The 21468-nt window shown below is 37.5% G+C and overlaps 1 protein-coding gene across 1 annotated transcript in view; it reads right to left on the bottom strand.

The window, feature by feature from the left end:
- The window catches only part of Gp210 (nucleoporin 210), a 134008-nt gene that overhangs the window by 4090 nt on the left and 108450 nt on the right, over positions 1-21468 (bottom strand). Inside the window, exons 27-31 of the mRNA XM_081742649.1 lie at positions 20842-21091; positions 18553-18800; positions 16444-16611; positions 10806-10968; positions 5127-5183 (exon numbers count right to left, since the gene is read on the bottom strand). Coding sequence (XP_081598775.1) covers positions 5127-5183; positions 10806-10968; positions 16444-16611; positions 18553-18800; positions 20842-21091 — 886 coding nt within the window. The remainder of the gene's footprint in view (positions 1-5126; positions 5184-10805; positions 10969-16443; positions 16612-18552; positions 18801-20841; positions 21092-21468) is intronic.

Genomic DNA, 21468 nt, shown 5'->3' with positions numbered 1-21468 from the left:
CTCTGAAATATTTCTCAGACATATCAATATCTGACGGTTAACTGCTGTACAATCATGCGAGTCTGAAATACAGAGAATATTGTACAATTCAAAGTTTGGGCGTTGCATATGTTGGTAACTTTTTTCTTGAGTTTAACGTCGCACAACTAGCACCGAGGCTAAGGGACATGGTAATGATAAGAAAGGTGATAACGATGGAAAAAATAAAGTAAGAGGGAGGAAACAGGAGAAAACCCACACACACTGTGTTTGTTCATCACAAGGTTCACTTGGCGCAGGTTAAGGACCCCACGCACCAGAGATGAACGCTTTACCACTGAGCCGCGGCAGCCTCCATATGTTAGTAACGAATGACTACGTGTAAGGCGAGAAAGTACACGATATTTGAGAACGGAAGCTAGGAGTTCAATGTAATTTTTTCCATTTACAAACTTGTGAAGATGCAGCAAATCTTCACTACGCGTCGTGTTTGGGTAAGTTTACTAAGGAGTTGAACTGTATTAAATATACATACCGAAAGAACTATCTGTTTAACAGTGGCAAGACAAAAGACCAAATTCAAAGCGGAGGAAGAGTTTGTTGAAGCCGTAAAACTTCATTCACAAAGATAATTTCTTCGAAAAGCTTGCGATTGAAGAGAAGAATGTTTGTACAAGGTAAAGATAGATAGAACGGGAGATAATCTACGTAAATAACGAACAACAGGGTCCCAGAACGCTACCTTGTGGGAAACTAGAAAGAACTAGGACGAAGTTGGGTGATGAATCTGGCAGGACAACACGTTGTTTACGATCAGAAAGATTATAATTTAGCCAGGACAAGAACTGCTCATGAATATTAAATCTATTGGATAGCTTATGAAGAAGCAACTGGATGACAACTTTATCAAAAGTTTTCGTGAAATATACTACATCCAGTTGAGAATTATCTAAAACACAATTAATAGCATGAGTAAAAAAAATAGATAGGTTAGTAAAGACATGATTTCTATTGAAGGAAGTCACTCTGTGCGTAGTTCAAATAAGGAGCTAAACTTGTAAAATCTGTCCTTTACACACACAATTTTCTCACAAAGAACTGAAAACGGAGAAAGAGAAATGAGTCTATAGGTGCACACATCAGTTTGAATGCCTCAGCTGAGGAGAAACACCTTTCGCGAAATATCTATTAAACAAAAGAGCCCAAAGATAAGGAACTGACGCGGCTGTACTGCGAAGAAAAGTATATTGATATTCTGAGGTCCAAGAATACGATGATCTGGGAACATTGACGAAAAGACTCTTAACTTTAGCGAACGTAGTAGAAATCGACAATGGGGAATGCGAGCATACAACTTCAATACAAGAAAGATTTGGCACTGGTTGGGTTCAGAAGCTTCTTCTACAGAAATAATCATTAAACAATTCTGGTATGCGTTCTCCAATATTAATGCTACGTTCATGAGTGATGTTCTTAGGTATGCTAGATTGCTTATTCCTTGAGTTAATGATAAACCAGAAGCTATTTGGCTTCGAACAAAATATATGGCATATCGACGACTTCGCGGAAAACGACTGGAAATTCGTTCGGATATTGTTTCCGGAATGATTACGCCAGGTTCTTGTTTTTAAGGGCAGATCGTACCTCAGCGTCATACCAAGAAGGAAACTTCCAGGACGATTGAAGTTTTCTGTGAAGTCTTCTACAGCACCAAAATTAGTATCACTAAAGTACTAATGTAGCATCATCAATAGTACCAGTTTCCAAAAGTACCATGTAAACAGACCAAGGCACGACATATTTCATCCCATGGAACTTTCCTTTGGCCATAGCCTAGTAGTGTTTCGCTGGACTGGATCCCTCTTTTAGTAGTGCGTAAGATGGGACACAATGTTGGATACTCTCGTCATAGAACTCTGCCGCCCATGATGATAGACGGTTATCCACAATCGTTTCTACTTCTTTAACCGCTTCCACCCCAGGAAGACCTTCAGATAAGGAAGAGGTAGTAGTCACCAAGGTCTAAACTGTCTAACAGATCGAATTTCTTCCAGCGAAAAAATATATATATATATATATATATATCTTTCTGAAACAATTTGACCAGTTTTCACACTTTACGTTACTGTCACTAATTGCATCGTCACCACACACTTTACATACCTGGAGATGAATATTCACAGCTGTTAGAAACCGTATTTCACATTCGGCGGGTCGCTCGATTTTCTTACACATGTTAACCTCACACTACGAGGCGTACAGTCTGACGCCGTGAATGTGAATGGCGTCCGATTGTGTGCAAGGGATGAAGTAAGTCTGCCCGCGCAGTCATTCTCAAAGGCACGCAAAATTTCGATAAGTATTCACAAACTGATATTACTTTTAAAATAATCCTCGTACATCTAAGCAAGAAGAAAAAATCACTAATACACGTCTGTTTGGAACACGATAAAGAATTTGTAACTATCTGTGGTGCAATAATTAATTTTAACTCCCTAAAACGAGTGTCAACTTAAGACGAATTTTTATATAGCAATAGCCAGTTATGAGGCTATTTGGTGTTCAGTATCCCTTTAAAGCACCTGTATTATCAGGTAGACTAAAAAGTAGTGAGTCTTTTCCACACGAGATGGCGTTAATGTAACAAGTCGCAGTTGGTCGGGCCTAACGTCATTCGACAACTGACAACTGATACTAGTAGATACACAAAAAAATATTGGAATTTTTATAATCAGACGTGAAGTATTGCGCCATGAAGATGAGTCATCTTTCCACAAAACTGCGCTACATTTTATTTCGTTAAAGGCGCAAATGATGCGCACAGCAATAAAGAAATTTGTGCTGGTTAGGCAAGATACATTATCAACAGCAACAGCCAAAAGATACTTTAATCGCTTTCGTTCTGAGAATTTCTATGTCCACGATGTTTCTTGTGTAGTGGGTGACCTATCACAGAAAAAGTAGATTATATTCTGGCAATAGTCAAGCAAGACCGGCATGTAAGCAGTCATCACCAATGATTTAACCTTTTAAGATCTTATGGTACAATTTGTACCATACGGGTGTTTTATGGTACTTTGCGTTATAACTCTCCTATTTGAGCTTTTTCGTCCGGGTTTTTTCTTTTTCAAATCTAGAGGCATTGTAGTACACGTTACGTATGGTTTCACGCCTTCCTGCGTCGAGACATAGGAGGTGATGACGTCATGACTTTAAAAAACATATTTTCGTTTGTTAGGCCTATTTTCATTATTTTTTGGCGGGCTTACTTTTGCACCTACAAGATTGAAATTCTGCACATAAATTCAGTCCACCGAGTAGTATTTATCAGATTTTCTTCAGATCTCTGCGTTAGCACAAGAGGGGTCCAGAGGGGTAAGAAGGTTAAAAAGAAAAAAATCCCTTTTTTCACTATTTTTACGCCTCAGATACATGATGGAGACATGTGAATGGTACCATCTGAAAGGCAGTTCTATTCTGAAGAGAATGATGTGCGAACCATGATCCTAGAGTAATTAGGGATGTCTCAGGGAATTTTTACCCAAGATCCTTTTTTTTTATACAAGAATATGGGGTATTGTGGATACTTTTTTTTTTTTTTTTTTTTTTTTTTTGGCGGGCATACTTTTGCACCTAGAAGATTGAAATTTTGCACAAACATTCAGTGCACCGAGTAGTATTTATCAGATTTTTTCTCAGATCTCTGCGTTAAAACAGAGGGGGTCCAGAGGGGCAAAAAGTTTTAAAAAAGCGTGTACAATGTCAGGAAAAGAGCGTGGTTGAAATGAGGAGAACCTTCAGTTTGTGGCAAAGCCCAGACTGATGCCCACGAAGATTATACTGTTTGTTTGTTGGTAGTGGAAGGGCATCGTGCACCGCAAACTGCTGTTGTTGCCGGGCAAAACGATAGATTCGGGACTTGTACTAATGACAATTAGCGAGTGCATCTAGCAACTCAAAAGATACGACCGGAAATGGTCAACAGAAAGGGTGTCGTATATCACACTAACAACACCAGAACGCATACATCTTCAACGACTTGTCAATAAATCTTTGTAATCTTTCAGTTTTACGTCCTGCGTTATACTATGTAGGCTAAAGGAGGCGGTGATGATGAAAATGAATGAAACGGTGGAATGAAGAAAGTAGGAGGAAACGAGAGAATCCCAAGAAAACCCACGTAGACGGTGTTTTTCCACCACCCTAGCTGTGATAGAACTAGGGACCTCATACGCCAGAGGTGAACACTCTACCACTGAGCCACCACTGCCCTACCATCCGTTAGAAATTGAGAAAATTTGGCTGGGAGGTTTTAATGAATCTACTCTATAGCCTGAACCTTGCACAGTCAGATTATCATTTATTTCAGTTTCTGCAAAACACCGTAAATGGTGTTAAGTTAGTTTCAAAAGAGGTTTGTGAAAATCACATATCACAATTTTTGACCAGAAACTACAGAAGTTCTATAGCGAAGGGACTATGGTGGTGTCAGAAAAATGGCAGGTTGTCGAACAAAGAAATGGTGCATATGTGGTTTCCTAATGAAATTTTCAAATCAAAATAAATATGGCCTCCAAAGACTCAATACTTTTGCAACAACCTGTAGATATATAACAGGAACCTGTAGTTTAAAGTGAAATTTGAATGTTTCTCTGTCTCTCCTTGCTACCGAACTGAGACTTATAACACCGACAATGTGCCTGCTACCCACTCAGGAATATAAAACGTCTATATAATACCACACGTTTTCCTTTCAGGGTAGTGAGTATTTTCTAGAAAATGCGAATAAATAAACTACATAAGATACTTAATTTCACCAATGTCTACAAAAATTAATATCTATCGAACTTTCAGTGTTTTCATGAATTAAGTAAAAAATATTATAAACAAATGTTTTCTGAATTTCGCTATATCCTGTGTATTAAAAATTTCAAGGAAAATCAAAAAATCATTATTATCATCAGGATTAGCACTGAGGAATATTACTTATAAATTCATTGTTTTCGCTAGAAAAATAAAGCTTTAAAAGCTCTCTGATAATCTATATCACATCAGTATTTGAAATGCAAACAGATAACATTATAATTAGGGAGATGTAACAGTAATTCTGGAATATAGTATTAATTAATTAATTAACCAATACTTACGTGCTGGAATCACAGTATATACTGTCGTGTCCTGGGAAGCAAAGTAGTTCACATACGCTGTAAATAAAATGAAAATTATCAAGACAATCCCTTAAAAGAGGTATGAAAATACGAGAATGTAATGAAATATAGAGTTGAAAAGAAAGAAATACAAATGAAATCTTTCAGTTTAACGTCCCACGTTATGCCCTTAGGCTAAGGAAGACGACGATTAAGGCAAGTGAATGATAATGTAGATGAATTGGTTGAATAACAAAGTGGAAGGAAACAGGAGTACCCACAGAAAACCCATGCTTACTTGGTCGGAGATCGAACCAGACACATCACGCACCAGAGGTAAGCGCTCTACCACTAAGCCACCATGCGCCTCTAGCAAGAAATACAGACTAGAGATAAAATAAAAGATAGCTCACCTAGAAAAAAGGTTTTTATATACCTTGTCTTATTTATTTAATTTGTACAATTGGATAAATCAAAATGAAAACCTTAACACAAAAGGTCTTCCACCACACACAAACTTCAATTCTGAATTAGAATAACCAGTGGAACTGTGCACTGTAAAATAGCACGAAAGATTTTGAGTTGGAAGTTTTCAACATCTTACTCTTGAAAATTGTAATCGCAAACCAATGAAAAAAAAACATACGTCATTTTAGTTTTATTTTTTAAATGAAAATTATCTTGAAACATGTTTTTAATGTTACAAGGTGAAATTACTCTCTTGCCTCTGACTGTTATCAGCTCCGAACAATACGTTGCTGTGATCATGAGAACTTGATAATTTGTAAGAGTATAAAAGACATAGTTAAATATTTTTAATTTTCAATATACAGGGTTTTCATAAAGTCTGGACGGATTTAATTCGCTTATAATTTACATAAAAATGCTCATATTGAAATCAAATAAAGTGCAAACGGTAGCGGAAGGATTAAATTTTTACCTGTAATCTGCACCAGCTCAGTTCATTCACAGCCACACCTCCAACTGGGCGCCACTTGGAATCGACTTCTGTGGGCTGTTGATGATGCTTTCCCTTACCCTGCTCACTGTTGTAGGCGATGTTGGCGGCCTCCCACTTCGAGGACGGTCCAGGACGCTTCCTGTCTTCAAGAACTTAGCATGCCACTTTCGGATTGCACTCTCAGTCGGTGCCAGCTTTTTGAACTCTTTGGTGAACTTTCGACACACCAGAATTTGTGATTTTAGCTCTGTGTACCACAGAACACATTGCGCTTTCTCTTTCACCGACGCCATCTTTGATACGGTAACAGTGTTGCCAACTAAAAATTTAATCCTTCCGCTATCATTTGCACTTTATTTGATTTCATTATGAGCATTTTTATGAAAATTATAAGCAAATTAAATCCGTCCAGACTTTATGAAAACCCTGTAGAATGATTTTACCCTTTGCCTCATACTAATTTCAATTCCAAATAATACGTTGTCTTAAATCTGAAACAAAACACATGCTAAACTTTATTAAGAGATAAATTTTTAATGTAATGTATCATGGGAGATACTTTTTAAATTGAAAAATGAAATGAAATCTGTGAGTTTTACGTCCCACGGTTATGCCGGTTAGGCTAAAGGAGATGGTGATGATGAGTAATGAATGAAATGGTGGAATGAAGAAAGTGGGAGGAAACGGGAGAACCCCGAGAAAACCCACGCATACGGTGTTTGTCCACCACAAAGTTCACTTGGCGGGGGCTGGGATCGAACACGGGACCCCAAGCACCAGAGGTACTTTTTAAATTGTAAGAGAAAGGAATGCCCTCGTTCTTGACCAATTTTAACCTCAAACACTGGGATTAATTAATAAGAAAAATCAAACTACTTGGTCACAGGCCTTTGTGGGCCAGAGCCGCTCCAACACCATTTGATAGCGAATAGCTAAACTACGTCCAGCCCAGCTAACACGTGGTCAGCGCACTGCGTCGCTTTGTCTTTAACAAGGGTTCAGGAGCTTTCCAGACCTAGTGACAGTCACGTCTTTTATTCACATGAGTGCCCAATTTGCCTCAGCACACTAGATGGACGCAGAAACTTGGAAGCACCGCCTTGGAATTGAACCCAGGTCTACGCTGACGTGAGTCCAACGCTCTAGCCACTAGACTGGTGTTCCATATTGATTAGTAAGAGAATTACGAAGAAAATATACACTGTATTGCACCAAAGTCGAACAAAGTTACCATTGAAAATTAAGAACGTTTAAAGTAGAGTAAGAATCTACTCCCTTATCTCCGACCGATTTCAACCCCAAGCAGTCAGATTGATCTGGAAACTCTAACGTTTTTTTTTTTTTTTTTTTGTTTTTTTTTTGTCAAGATTACACTGGAAAATTGTTTTATCACATGTATGCAGACTCGCAACATGGGGTGGATTTTATTTTCTTTTAACCCCTTACGCTTGTATTTTAATTCTCAAACAACAGGCTTATTTCCCAAGGATGGACGAAAGCAAACGCTGTCTCACTAAAATCGAATACGAGATCTATCTTTGGGCCACATACAAACACACAAATGATAAATGTTGATATACGCTCGGTTCAATACCTAGTGATACTGTGGAAACGAGCAGTATTTTTTCTCAACTAATAAAAGTAAATTCTAAACTTCCAAGAAAATGCACATCTTGTTTTCCGATTTTTTTTTTTTTTTTTTTAATGGAAGTTGTCCTAAATGGGAGTACATTTGCCCAATTATTACCTGATAAATCAACCAAAAGCAACAGGTCGGGCTTATTGGGAAGCCTGAAGGGAAGCGTATAAAGGAAAGCTACTGTTAGCATTCTTTTATAATATAGAGTGAATTCACTCTTTTTCCCTCTGACTACCTCAACTTTTTAAACAAGTAAGTTTCGTATCACAATGTTTAACTACAATAGATTTCCCAACTATGTGAATTCAATATTCAAACTTGACGTAATATAACTACAAGCTGCAATACAGGAATAAAATCAAAGACAGAACCTTTTCCGCGGACGCTGTATCCTTATTATAAAGCCATTACTCGCTATCTCGTACTATTTTGGCTCTGTGGAGATTAACACCGAAACTGGATGTACAAATTAATGTCTATCACTTCCAGTAGCAATAAAAGAATAAAATCAAAGGTAAAACTTTCTTGTGGTACTGAATCCATATCAAAAACTGTCTGTCGCTATTTCCGTTTTATCGTAGATTTTTATCATTTACGGTTTGAAATGAAAAATGAAATGAAATCTTTAAGTTTTACGTCCCACGGTTATGCCGGTTAGGCTAAAGGAGACGGTGATGATGAGAGATGAGTGAAATGGTGGAATGAAGAAAGTGGGAGGAAACGGGAGAACCCTGAGAAAACCCACAAGCACGGTGTTTGTCCACCCATTTACGGTTTGAACAGATACATAAAAGTAGGGAGAAAATTCATGGTTGGGACATTGAATATGTCAAACAACCGCTTTTCGATATCTCTTACTCGGTGGAACTAAGTATTAAAATCGGAAATACTAGTAAATTTCAACCACTTCCGGTTTATGTAGTGTGTTGCGGGTGATGGTGATATGTTCTCTTAATATAAAATCGATTGCTGAAAACAGCTTGTTGCTATATATTAAAATCAGGGATGCAAATAAGCAACAAAATTGTACTAGCCCAAGAAAATAGCTACTAGCCCACATCCCACAATAGAAATCGTTTACATACCTTCGGTATGATATTAAATACTCGCCCGCACCGATGAACCATTCGCCCCGGGCAAGTGGACGAATGGTTATTTGCATCCCTGTATAAAATGTTTCTGTTCTATGACAATCAATGTTGAAACCAGAAACGATTGATTCCCACTACTTCCAGTTTGAATAGAAGGTTAACAAAGGAAATTGAATCTATTCTTGGGACGTTGAATAGATTGCAAAAAAAAAAAAAAAAAATGCTTCTCCATATCTCTTACCGCTGTTGTTCTACGGAAATCAATATTGAACCCGGAAGTACTAGTGAAATTCAATCACTTCCGGTTTTAGCACAGTCTTGCGGGTATTCTCTTGAGACGCTAAAGCGATTGAAAAAAAAAAAAACGCCTGTCGCTATATATTAATGGTTTTGTTCTATAGTATTAAACATTGAAACCGGAAACAGTTAATTTCAACCACTTCAGTTTGAATAGAGTTAACGGAAAAGATGGAGCCTATTCTCGGGACACTGAATAGATTGTTAAAAAAAACAAACAAAAAAAAAAACGCATCTCAATATCGCTTACCGTTTCCCCTCTGATATCTGTCGAGAGACGGATGGACGGATATAGCCGTTCTATAGGACTTCCGATACTTATGCATAGCATAGTTTGGAAGAAGAGTAAGTCTCGAATCTCAAAGCAAAAATACATTGTATTTCATAAAATTGGATATTTTTAACGAATTTTTTTATAGAACATTAAAAATATTGTGGTAGTGGGTATTCAGTCGAAGCTTCGCTCTTCAGATTTCTGGCGATACTATTGATACAAGGTTGTTGACGGTAATAGAACCGATACGGATAAATGGATTCTACTGTATTTCGGCTCCGAAAGAGAAAAAAATCCGGGCGCGGAACCGAAAGAGAATTTCTGATAAAAACAGTCTCGGTACAGAAACGAATTTTCCGAGAAAATTTGTTCCGGAGCCAGAAACCGATATTGATATTCTGAGAAAATCGGTTCTGGTTCTGGAACCGAAACCGATATTGAAGTGGGAACGAAATTACAGACAAAAGAAAAATAACAGATTTTCGTAATAGAACTACTGTAGATGGTTCTCTCGAGTTATCATTTTCACAGTTATTTAACACATTCCGCACGGGCAAGGAGCTCAGCACATGTGCTTAACGTAAAGATTACCAAATGGTAGAATAATTATCGTAAGTATAACAAGTTACATATATTTTGAAAGAGCAAGCTTTGTAGTTTTCAGAAGAGCCTTTAAAATAAAAACATATATATATATTCATTCATTCTCCGCAAAGAGTTAATATCGTTGCAGATTGTAATGATCTTTAACTAACCATGTTTCCAAATGATGTCAAAATATACTTCGGTTCTCTTCTGGAAACACAAGAATCATGATTTTCAGTTTTGTGAATACGACACGTCTGTGAAATGTATTTCGGCCCTCTTCTCGAAGTGCGTCGAATTAAAACGTTGTCATCCAAAATATTTTCAGTTCTGTTACCATTAACAACCCTGTACTGACACGCGTAAAATTGTACATATCGAAGATACTGATATTAAAAATCGGAAAACTATTTGTCGATTGTAGAGCATAGAAAGCTAATGTAAAGCAGCAACAAAACTTAAAGTAGATAAATATTGACATATGCAAATAAATAACTGTATAGTGAAGTAATATTTGCTCACTATTTGTCTACATAGCATTCTTCATTCCACTAGCTCTCTACTTTTCGTCCCTTCATACAACTTTTCAAATCACAAGGAAAAAAACTAGTCACCCTACCCCTGTTATTTTGGTTTAGTGACACCACCTAGCCGTGTTTGGTGATTATTCAGTTAGAGCACGCTTGTTCAGTATTTCACGTCTTCCTTAAGAAAACATAGGAAAACGTGACCCGCAGGCTCTAATGTCCCACACTAACAATGCACATCACATAGTCCTTAGGAGAAAAAATTCAGTCTAGACAGGTATATTTTATGGTGATAAAGTACTTACCATACCAAATACTCAGTAGCAAAATCAGGACCGATCCTATGATCATAGCAGAATGGTGGTATGCGTAGAGCAAATCGCCAATGGGGCTTCCCCATGAACCAATATTGTTGGCTAAACATGGTATGTTCATTTTGTCTCCAACGAATCGTATTCTTACTGGAACCTATCAAACATTACAAAGAACTTTACGTTATTCAACAAAATAAGACAAAATCTACTTTAAATTTTAAGAAGTAAAACTATGTGACAGGATGCCATAACAGTTAGCACCCCAGCATGGTAATTCAGAATACCACAGTATCTTCGTTTTTTTTCGTACATTTTTACTCTTTAAAATTCATTACATTTATAATAACGAAAATGTGGCATAAAATATATTGATTATTCCTCTAGTTCTGAACACACACACACAACATACAAACAATTATCAAAATAATGGAAACCTTAACAAAGTTCATCTTGACTGATTAATATGCGTTTGTATCAATGAATACAACCAAGAAATCTGTACCGAACTCGCTGTTCTAAAACTGGCCATAGATGAAATCTTTCAATTTAACGTCCCATGATTATGCCCTTCGGACTAAGGGAAACGGATGATTAAGAAAAGTAAACGACGATGGCAGAATTGGTGGAATGAGAAAGTGGGAAGAAACGGAAGTATCCCGAGAAAACCCAAGGACACGATGTTGTTCATCACAAACTTATTACTTGGCCGGGAATTGAACTAGGGACTCTATGCACCACAGGTAAGCATTTTACCACTGAGCCACAGTGTTCCCCAACTGACCATAGATATTCAACAATGTTTAAGTCGGGACACTAGCGGGTAAGGATAAGTGTTGAACTTCATTCTGATATTTTTCAAAGCATGTCTACAAGGTATGGCTGAATGCACTAGAGAAAAGGTATGGCTATGTATACTGGCGAACGGTCATCTTAAAAGACTGTAATATAGGATGCATCTGATCACTTAAAACGTCCACATAATCACTGACAATAATTCGTGCTTTGAGAGTGAGGACAGGGTGAAACTGCAATCCACACCAGCACAGAGGCGCCACCATGTTTAACCGTTGGAAGCAGGATTCCGGAATATAGTCATTTCTAGATGTCTCTTATACATCAATCCGACCTAATTCAAAGGATCATATTGCTCTCTTCCAATCAACGGTACATGTTTAGTGTTTTTTGCACCAACCCTACGCGCTATCGCGTTGACGGCGATTATTAAAGGTTCCAACGTCATAACACGACACGACCGTGTATGTTGAGGTATGGAGCTTTCGTCGGACTGTGGTTATGGAAATAGGTCACTCTTGATGATTATTTTCTGGAGTCAGTTGTGCCGCGTTAGCTCTATGGTTCTGCATGACAACTCTGTTCAATGTTCGGTTCTCTACCCTAGGCATGTTTTTCGTTCACTCTTCTTCCCTGATGACGTCTGCCATGAGTTATATGTATCTCTCAATCACTTTGGACAGTGTAACCCTCGATATATCTCACACATTAGTCTTGGATACATTTGCTCCAACTAACCGCGCACATACAATTTTCCTTCTTTGAAAATCGGAGAAATCTCTCATAACCACCACCAACGCCTGACCTATTCCACATATGAATTCCATTACACCATTCCGCATACTACTCACGCATTCACTCCGGTAGTCGTTCGAGAATAAAAGATTTAAGGTTTTATGCGACAGTGCAAATTGTAGACTTAAACCTCTAGTCAAACATGCATTAAGGTTTCAAAAGGTGTGAGGATAAAGACAATGGATTAAAGAATGGTTAGCAAACTTCTTGAAATAAATTTTTCAACACGAGGATGATGATGTATGGTCTAGGCCTCGTCCTGTCTTGTAATGAAGCATTAGTATCAGGAAGTTAAATGTGGATGGATGTCGGTGGAAAGGTTCCCATTTCCAGTTGACCACACTCGGCAGTGGATACATCGCGAAAACAGCCAGTCCAGATTTCGCGGGTCGGTGGAAAAATCGTCCAGAAACATTTTCATATACGGAAAATGTCAGCACAATGGACTACTCCTTTACTATCTTCTTCAGAAGGGTCTAGTCACTTGTTTCTGTAAACTTTTGCCAGTGGAAAAGCTTTTCGCCAGACACATTACACAGCATGAAATACGCGTTCATTCTTGCTCACAAGACTAAAATCCAATCTAAACAATGAAACATACAACTTCCCAATCCCTAAGACACTGCACAACCTTATGCTGAAAAGGCGACGATCAGTCGTTTTGAATTAAAAGAGAAAGTGATTAAAATTCCCTGGCAAAAAGGAGAAGCAGAATAACCGGGATATATGATTTTTCCACGCACGAATTTATTTTTTAAACGCAGGTATTGGCCACATAATAACACGCTGGTAACTATGAAATAGGCATAACTTCAGTCCCAATCTGGTGAGTTTTACGAGTGTGTTCTTGGCTGTAGAATATTAATAATTGAATCAGCTTTCCCGCTCCTCTCCCTGTAAGAGGAAATCTTTACAAAACACTTTAATTAATTAACAAAAAAAGTTCAAAAAATATCATAATCTTTATACATTTATCGGAAGGTAGGTTTATTCTTAGTTTCTCTTCAGATTTTCTTTCAAGACATTGTATCTGAACATGATGTTTACAGGTAACTACAAAAGTTTCAGAAGACGGTGGATGTTCAATTTCTTTCTCAGATATGACTTACAAATTATTATTATAACCTAAAGCGCATATTAATCTGTTATCTGTTAACTGTTGTCTAGTTGATGCAAATGTGTTTCAGATACATTTGTAATTAGTAAGAGTTACGGTTTAATCTAGGTCAAGCTAATTTAACTGTGCAGCGTTCGAAATCTAAGGTTCGTTAGAGCAGAAATACAAGCTCACCAATGGATCCTATTCGGTGGCAAGCAAATTCAGTCAGGGTTGTTGGCACCCACCTCTTTAGGATTCTACTTCATATTATTCTCCTATAGTCTTGGGCTATTTGTAGTCCTCTTTTCCACCCACTTCCTAACTCTCTTGTAACCGCTCCGAGCACTTCGTATGCGATCGTAGTATCCATATGATATTCCGAGACAAGTATGTGTTCTGGATTTTCGAATTGTGTATATTTATTCATTTATCTGTTTGTGCGTATATTGTTGCATCAAATACTTTCCCCTCCTTTAGTTACGGTAATTTTTAGTTCCTTTTTACAAAACTTTTATTAACTTACCTTTCTGTATTTGAGTTTCAAATCTTGTCAGCTTTCATTTCACGCTCTTTTTACTAACTCGAGCTCTGAAATTTTGTACAGGCACGCAAATCCGATTCACAATACAATATTTTCATATGACTTTCACTATTGCTTAACGTTTCACTGTAAAATCAATTAAGTTATTAATTGTTCTCTACTAACTTACGTGTTGTATGTCGTTATGCTGTCAAAATGCTCTTAATTTGGCATGTACAATATACCTAGTTATATCATAAATACTGTCACAAGTTTGAATGTGAATAACACAGAGAGTATTAACACCAAGGCAATTTATTTTGGTCATGTTTTACATTGATATGTTGTATACCTGACGCACGAATCACTTTTCGAAATGTTCCCCCTTGGCTTTGATGCAGGCACGAAGTCTGTCCGGCCACTGGTCAATGGCATCACGCACCACGTCCATGGGAAAATTGTTCACTACTCGGGTCCAGAATTATTTCAGACTCTCGACAGATGGATGCCGTTTATGGCAGACCTTTGCCTGAAGGATTGCCCAAAGTTGGTAGTCCAACGGGTTAAGGTACGAGCTGATAGAAGGCCAATCAGCGGTAGAAATGAAGTCGGGGACGTTCCGTGCCAGCCAGTCCTGGGTTGTTTTCGCTTTGTGTTCTGGAGCGGAATCCTGCTGGAAGGTCCACTTTCTCCAGGGAACATGGTAGCAGACAGTGGTTTCACTATAGGTGTTAGCACTGTGTCCTGGTACACCTTGGCAGATGTTTTAACATCTTTTTCGCAAAAATGCAGCTGGGTTGTGCCTGAGTAGCTCACTCCCCACCAAACCATCACTGAGGCAGGATGATGTGCCCTCTGAACCCTTGGAGCTGCCTCATCAGCAGTAGATGACGTGGCATACACACGGTCATTTTGGGTGTTGTAGGCCCGCTCAATTGTGAACATCTTTTCGTCAGTGAACAGAATCTTTCTGTGCAGATTGTTGGCGTAACGCTGCAACAGTCTCTTTGATTTAAGGACCCTCTGCGACATTAATATTTGGGTCAGAAAGTGACCAGTCCGCCTCTTATACGCCCGTAAATGTAATTCACTCCTGAGCAAACGAGACATAGAATTCCTGCTGATGTTCATCTCAGCAGCCATCACACTTTGTGTTCGAACAGGATTTCTTCGAATTCTTGCTGCGACTGCTTTCTGGACCTGCGGGATTCGTACCGTTCGTGGTCTGCCAGTCCTTGCGCGGTCAGCTGCCGTTCCAATCTCGGTGTATCGCTGTATGGCGCGATACACAAATCTCTTGCTGATTTGTAGGGGTTTCAGGAGGTTGAAAATCTCACCTGCTGTCTTCCCGACCTCGTGTAGTGCAATTACTGCGACACGATTTTCGTAATCACACCACTCCATCAGAACTCAGTACAATATCAACGTATGTCATGAACAGACAAACACACACTATATGCATCTTCCGCTTTATACACAGATGGCAGCACTGTGCCACTCCGGATGCCTACGGCGCCACTCCACTTTGTGACAGTATTTATGATATAACTAGGTAATATCCAGATCTTCGTGAATTACGTTTCATAACGTGAAATTACGACAAACTTTAAGAACTGATCGGATGTGAAAACATCTTACAACAAAAAGTAAACAATAAAAAACCGTAAAAGAAAACTCGATGTCGTACTTCGCAACATGAAGGAAGGAAAAAGGGTATATATATATATATATACATATATAAATAAATAGAAAATGGCCGATATTAGTGCTGAATCCATAATTTTCGGGGTCCACTGATGAGAAGTGCACTTACTATGCCGTTTAAATCCAAATTCAGCCACGAAACATGGGGAAGGAAGGGGGAGATATATATAAAAGTGATCGAAAATGGCCAATATCAGAGAGCGCTTTAGTAATACGAAAAAGAGACTGACTAACGGAACATATTACTATTTTTTCTTAATTTAACTCTGCAAAGCTGATAATTTATGCTAGTATTTTTATAAAATCACAAAAAACTTTTTTAATGAAGTAAAATGAAGAAATAGGACTAAAACTATAAAAGCATTGGGCACGATTAGTTATAACATATTGTAGCGAATCACTTAGGTCACCCAATGTTTTATAGTCTTAGTCCTATTCCTCAACTTTTACAGCATAAAAAAATCCTCCTTTTTCATGCAGTTTATAAAAGCATTGTTTTTTTAAAAAAGTGCTTTGCTTTTCTTTATTTTAATAAACTATCCAAACATTATTGCAACAAAAAATAGTTTTTATTAAAAATGAGTATTTTGCTCTGCAATACCTCTTATATAGAACTATAGAAGATATCACCTCTCAAAAATCACCAAGTAAATATTTATATACGGGTGATACTAATGTCGCATTATTTCTAATTATTACAAAAATTTATTAATCCTTACCTTTATCCTTTGCTGCGTTAAATCCGAAATTACTTCCACGCTCAACTGGGTGCTTAGTTCTCCACGTCTCCAAAAGTATTCTTTCAGATGCACTGGATATGAATACTGGTGGTGTGAGCTCGTGTCTGGGGAATCCACATGAAGTAGAAGTTTGTCTACAGGTTCAACCTAAATATGGAATCCACGCACACTCAGATTTATATAAACCAAAAAATATCGTTCTCATATGTACATATTGTATATCAGACAAATTTATTTCTTTACTTACTATAGCTAACAACGAGCTGAGTCTCCTCCGGGATACATACTTTATTTAAAATACGCAATAAATAAAACTTGTATTTGTACTTATTTTTCTATTTCCATTTATGCGTTTTTCTGGCTCTAATGCTTAATATGTATTATGTCTGACAAGCTACATAGCCCATGTAAGGATGAGCTGCAGAGCATATAAAGACACTAAAGACACTACACTAAACAGCAGCCATAGCACACCGTGCAATGAAGGGACGGAAGTTCTTCCACAGAATGAACTTCAGGACAAAATCTTGAGGCTCTCTTGAGGAATATATATATATATATATATATATATATATATATATATATATATATATATATATATATATGTGTGTGTGTGTGTGTGTGTGTGTGTGTGTACATGGTGTCTCAAAAGTCCCCTGACATAGGGTAAGAGTTACAACGAAATGTAACAGGAGCAACCGTCTCCAAATATGATGTTTTCAATATAAAATATATTTTTTTTTTTAATCGGACGAGCCGTTTGGGTTGTATACTCTTTATGCCCCCAATGTAAAAAGAGAATGCAACGTTGCCATTTACCTGGACCCACAACATAAGTGAATGAAGTTACTGTCTTTTACGCTAACGTGTCGATGGCTAGCCCCATTTCAAACAATAACTTCATTTACTTGTGTTGTGGGTCTAGGTAAACGGCAATGTTGCATTTTCATTTAACATTGAACATATAAAGAGTGTACAGCCCAAACGGCTCGTCCAATTTAAAAATAATCCTTCACTTTACATTGAAAATATCATATTTGGAGACAGTTTCCCTTCTTACATTTTGTTGTCAAAACAGCTCAAAAGAGGAGAGTAACTTGTTAATATATCAAAAGGAGAAAATGATGCTCAATGATATAACATAAAGAGAAATGAAGTTCAGAAGTACTTCGAAAATGAAGACAGACAAATCTGTTCGGAACACTTGCTGAGAAATTCATATATATGGCGGTGCTTCTGGTTTTAAAATTTGCAAGTTCGCTTGTTTATTTTTCAGTGAAATAAAAATAAAATATTAACAATCAAATTGTATGTTGTAAACTTAAAAAGAAAGTATTATTGAAAAAGAGAAGAAATACCTCTGACGAAGCTGGCCTGTCAATTAATTTTTGTTAATAAAGGAACTACGTATGTTGTATTTCAATTTGTAAAATATTATGAACCTAGCAAGATACACTAGACTCTCGCTAATCCGGCCATTCCTGGCACATGTAGGTGCCGGATTAACGGATGTGAAGGATTATTGAGTGTCTGACATTTATTTGATTTATTTATTTATCCTTTTTTTTTTTTTTTTATCTTGAAAACATAGGGGATATAGTGTACTGTACTTTATTAAATCGAAGGATATAATTTTAAAACATAGAGGATATACTTTATTAAATCCAACTATACATTAATTTTCAAAGAAAACTTAGTCCTATGCATTGTTGCGCATGCGCACGATAATTCATTGTGCACATATTTTTTATTGGAAGTGCGCCGGATTACTGAGAGGCCGGATTAGCGCGAGTCTAGTGTAATTTGTTTTGTAACTATTTTCGAAATTGTGTGATTTTCTCTTTTGTAATTACCAACTTCTTAAAAGCACTTTAATATGGCGGAATAACAGACTTGCTACTATAGAAGTAACTTTTAGCAATCTGTGTGTGAATGTATAATTTCAAAGTCAGTGACCGTGCAAATTACTTCTTATGTTTGAATTTCTCTCGACTCTAAATTTCACATTACGTTCACTGATTCGTCATCCATATCGTAATTCTGAATTTATTTCCCCCCGTTCGTTAGAGTTATACTGTATCCACTTACCTTTACTGTTTTTAAAACTTGAGGAATTCCCGATATTGTAAGTATTCCTGTCATTTGTGCATCAGTGAGGAAAACTTCTGGGGTATGCAAAAACACAGATGGTAAGAATGTCATTTCTAGTGGTTCAGACTCAACCATAGGTTGTGATCCACTCTGTAGAACTGTGATTCTAAGGTGTAACGAGGCCTCTATAATACTCACATTCGCCGACGGCGAGCCACGAGATTTTATTTCACAATAATAAAATCCTGGAAAAGAAACAAAGATGCATTTTTTATATATCTGACATTATGTCAACTCTACAAATATTCAAGATTCTTCATTACGTAAAACTATACAGGGTGGTAAGAAACTATTTGAACAAACTTCGGGAACTGATTCCTGACAACGAAACAAGCAAAAAAAAAAAAAAAAAAAAAAAAAAAGTCTTCTGGAACTTTGGTCAGTGAGGGACAATTTCGGCGATATAAGGTGCCGAAAGCGTGGGAAAAATAAACTTCAGAGAGCTGTAATTCAAAAACAACGCAACGTAGAGAGTGTGGTTTAGAACATGATACTCGAAGTCATACCTGCTCGATTGAAAAGTGTATGCTTCAAACTCTCCGCAAGATGTGTACGAAGGATTCTCCAAAAGAACGTAGGTTATAGGAGATCCTTACGTTCCTTTGGGGAATCCCTCACACACATCTTGCGGAGGTTTGAAGCATACATTTTTCAATCGAGCAGGTATGACTTCGAGTGTCATGTTCAAAACCGCACTCTCTATGTTGCGTTGTTTTTGAATTACAACCCTCTGAAGTTAATTCTTCCAACGATTTCAACACCTTATATCGCCAAAACTATCCCTCACTGACCAAAGTTCCAGAGGACTTTTTTGCTTTCAGGAATCAGCTTTCGAAGTTTGTTCAAATAGTTTCTTACCACCCTGTATATTTTGTTTGTTTGTTTGTGTAAGTTTAGCATCCCTTTTCAGCATCAAAGCTATAGAACACATGGATCTACAGCTTAAATTGGAATTGGAACCACTGTAATACGTTGAACGTTCTCCCAGCGGAAATCGAACCCGGAACGACGTGCAACAAATGGATAAGCACTTACCACTACACTAATGAGGAAGGCTAACTATTATTTACACTTGTTAATTCAAAATTATTCACCTGCTAATGTTCCTCGAATAATTCTTCCTACAATATTTCGGATTCTTTTTCACAATAAAATCTTCATATTGTTTTTTATCTCAACAGTGGTAATTTAAGAGTGTTAAGGAAATTTTATCGGTACTTACGGCTGCCTGCCATTCCTATTGTATTGTGCATTATTCTTATTATTATACTATGTACAATATATATACATATATGGCCTAAGATTAGTACACTAACCTACCTACCCACCTCCACTAGTAGTACTGCAGAGAAAGAACACACTCGAGGCTACAGGTTGGCAGACAGAACACTGACGCCATATCTGGATCTGTCAAGGTGAAATTATTGCTGCGAATCGTTACGGTGCTCAATTACATCATATGCACCGAATTTGTCCACAAGCACCCATCAATGTTCAACAGACATGACACTCTCATGTTGCATGACAATGAATATCCACATTCAAAGGATCGTGCAAGCTCTCCATGAGTTGCAGTATGAAACCTTCTTCAATCACCGCATTCTTCTGATATCTCCCCTGTCGATTGCCACCTCTTTTGGCGTCTCGATCACTTTCTGTCAGAGAGGAATTTTCCTAAGACTGGGCGGTAGAACATCCGGTTCAGGACTTCGTACCACAAACTTAAGACGTCTTTTTCATGGAATCCAGTCGTTCAATGAGCATATCAAAATTGTATGGTTGAAGCCAAAGACTATTTTCACTAATAGGTATTGTAATTTTTATTTTCTTGATCTTTGATTTGATTTGATTTATGTTTAGAGTTCCTTTCAGCAGCAAGGCTATATAAGATGCGGACCTACAGCTTAAACGTGGGATCTGAACCACATGAGCTCCTACCGGGACTTGAACCCGGATCTCCCACGCCAAAGGCACGTATGCTAATCGCTTAGCCACAAGGTAGCTCATCTTGACCTTTGAAAGTGACACATGTCAGTACAACATTTTAATCGCACCAACCCAATAAAAATACTTATAGATTCATCTATTTTTAAACATACAAGAAAGCTATCCTGATAAATTTGGACACTAGAAAAAGAAAATTGATATTTTTCCAGTTTCTTTTTAACTTTTACTTAATTAACATTACAGAGCTTAAAGAGAAAAAGAAAATTGAACGTAAGTTACCTTCTGTTACGCTGAATTGAGGATGTGTTGAGAAAATCTCACTAGCTTCCATGGCCACCTGCTCGCTAAACTCTATATTACACACGAAAGGAAACACGTCAACAGTATATCCAACTGCACAAGATAAGTCCTTGGCTATAAAATTAGATATCTTCGTAGGATCCTTTTCGTTATTACTCAACACAAAGGGCACAATAAATGAAGTATCTCTATTGGTTACGCGCAACTTCTCCTTGTAAAGGAATTTTATCTGAAAGAAAACCAAGATTAAATCAAATGGCATTTTGTATAAAGTTCATATAAACTCAACGATCACAGAAACAAATACGTTATATTAATAAAACTCAAGTTGACCTGTTTTTCTGTATCAATGTCGCAAAGAATACATACAAAGTGTTGAGAACATTAATAGCTGTGTGGTGCGTCGTGGTTATCTTTTGCTGCTATATTTCACAAATCTCACTGTTTCCTTCATCCAGCATCAGGGCGATTTTAATAGCTATGATTTAATTACGATATGGAATTACACTTCTGGGGATATGACATTTACGGTCTTTTAACCCCGCCATGTATGACGGATGACGTCCCAAAGCAAACCTGGGGAAGTGGCCTGAGACCTTTATGTTA

This window comes from Thermobia domestica, chromosome 16 (genome assembly GCF_964235325.1).
Source record: "Thermobia domestica chromosome 16, izTheDome1.hap1.1, whole genome shotgun sequence".
In the NCBI taxonomy this organism is placed as follows: domain Eukaryota; kingdom Metazoa; phylum Arthropoda; class Insecta; order Zygentoma; family Lepismatidae; genus Thermobia; species Thermobia domestica.
This window is presented reverse-complemented; position numbering and strand designations above follow the sequence as displayed.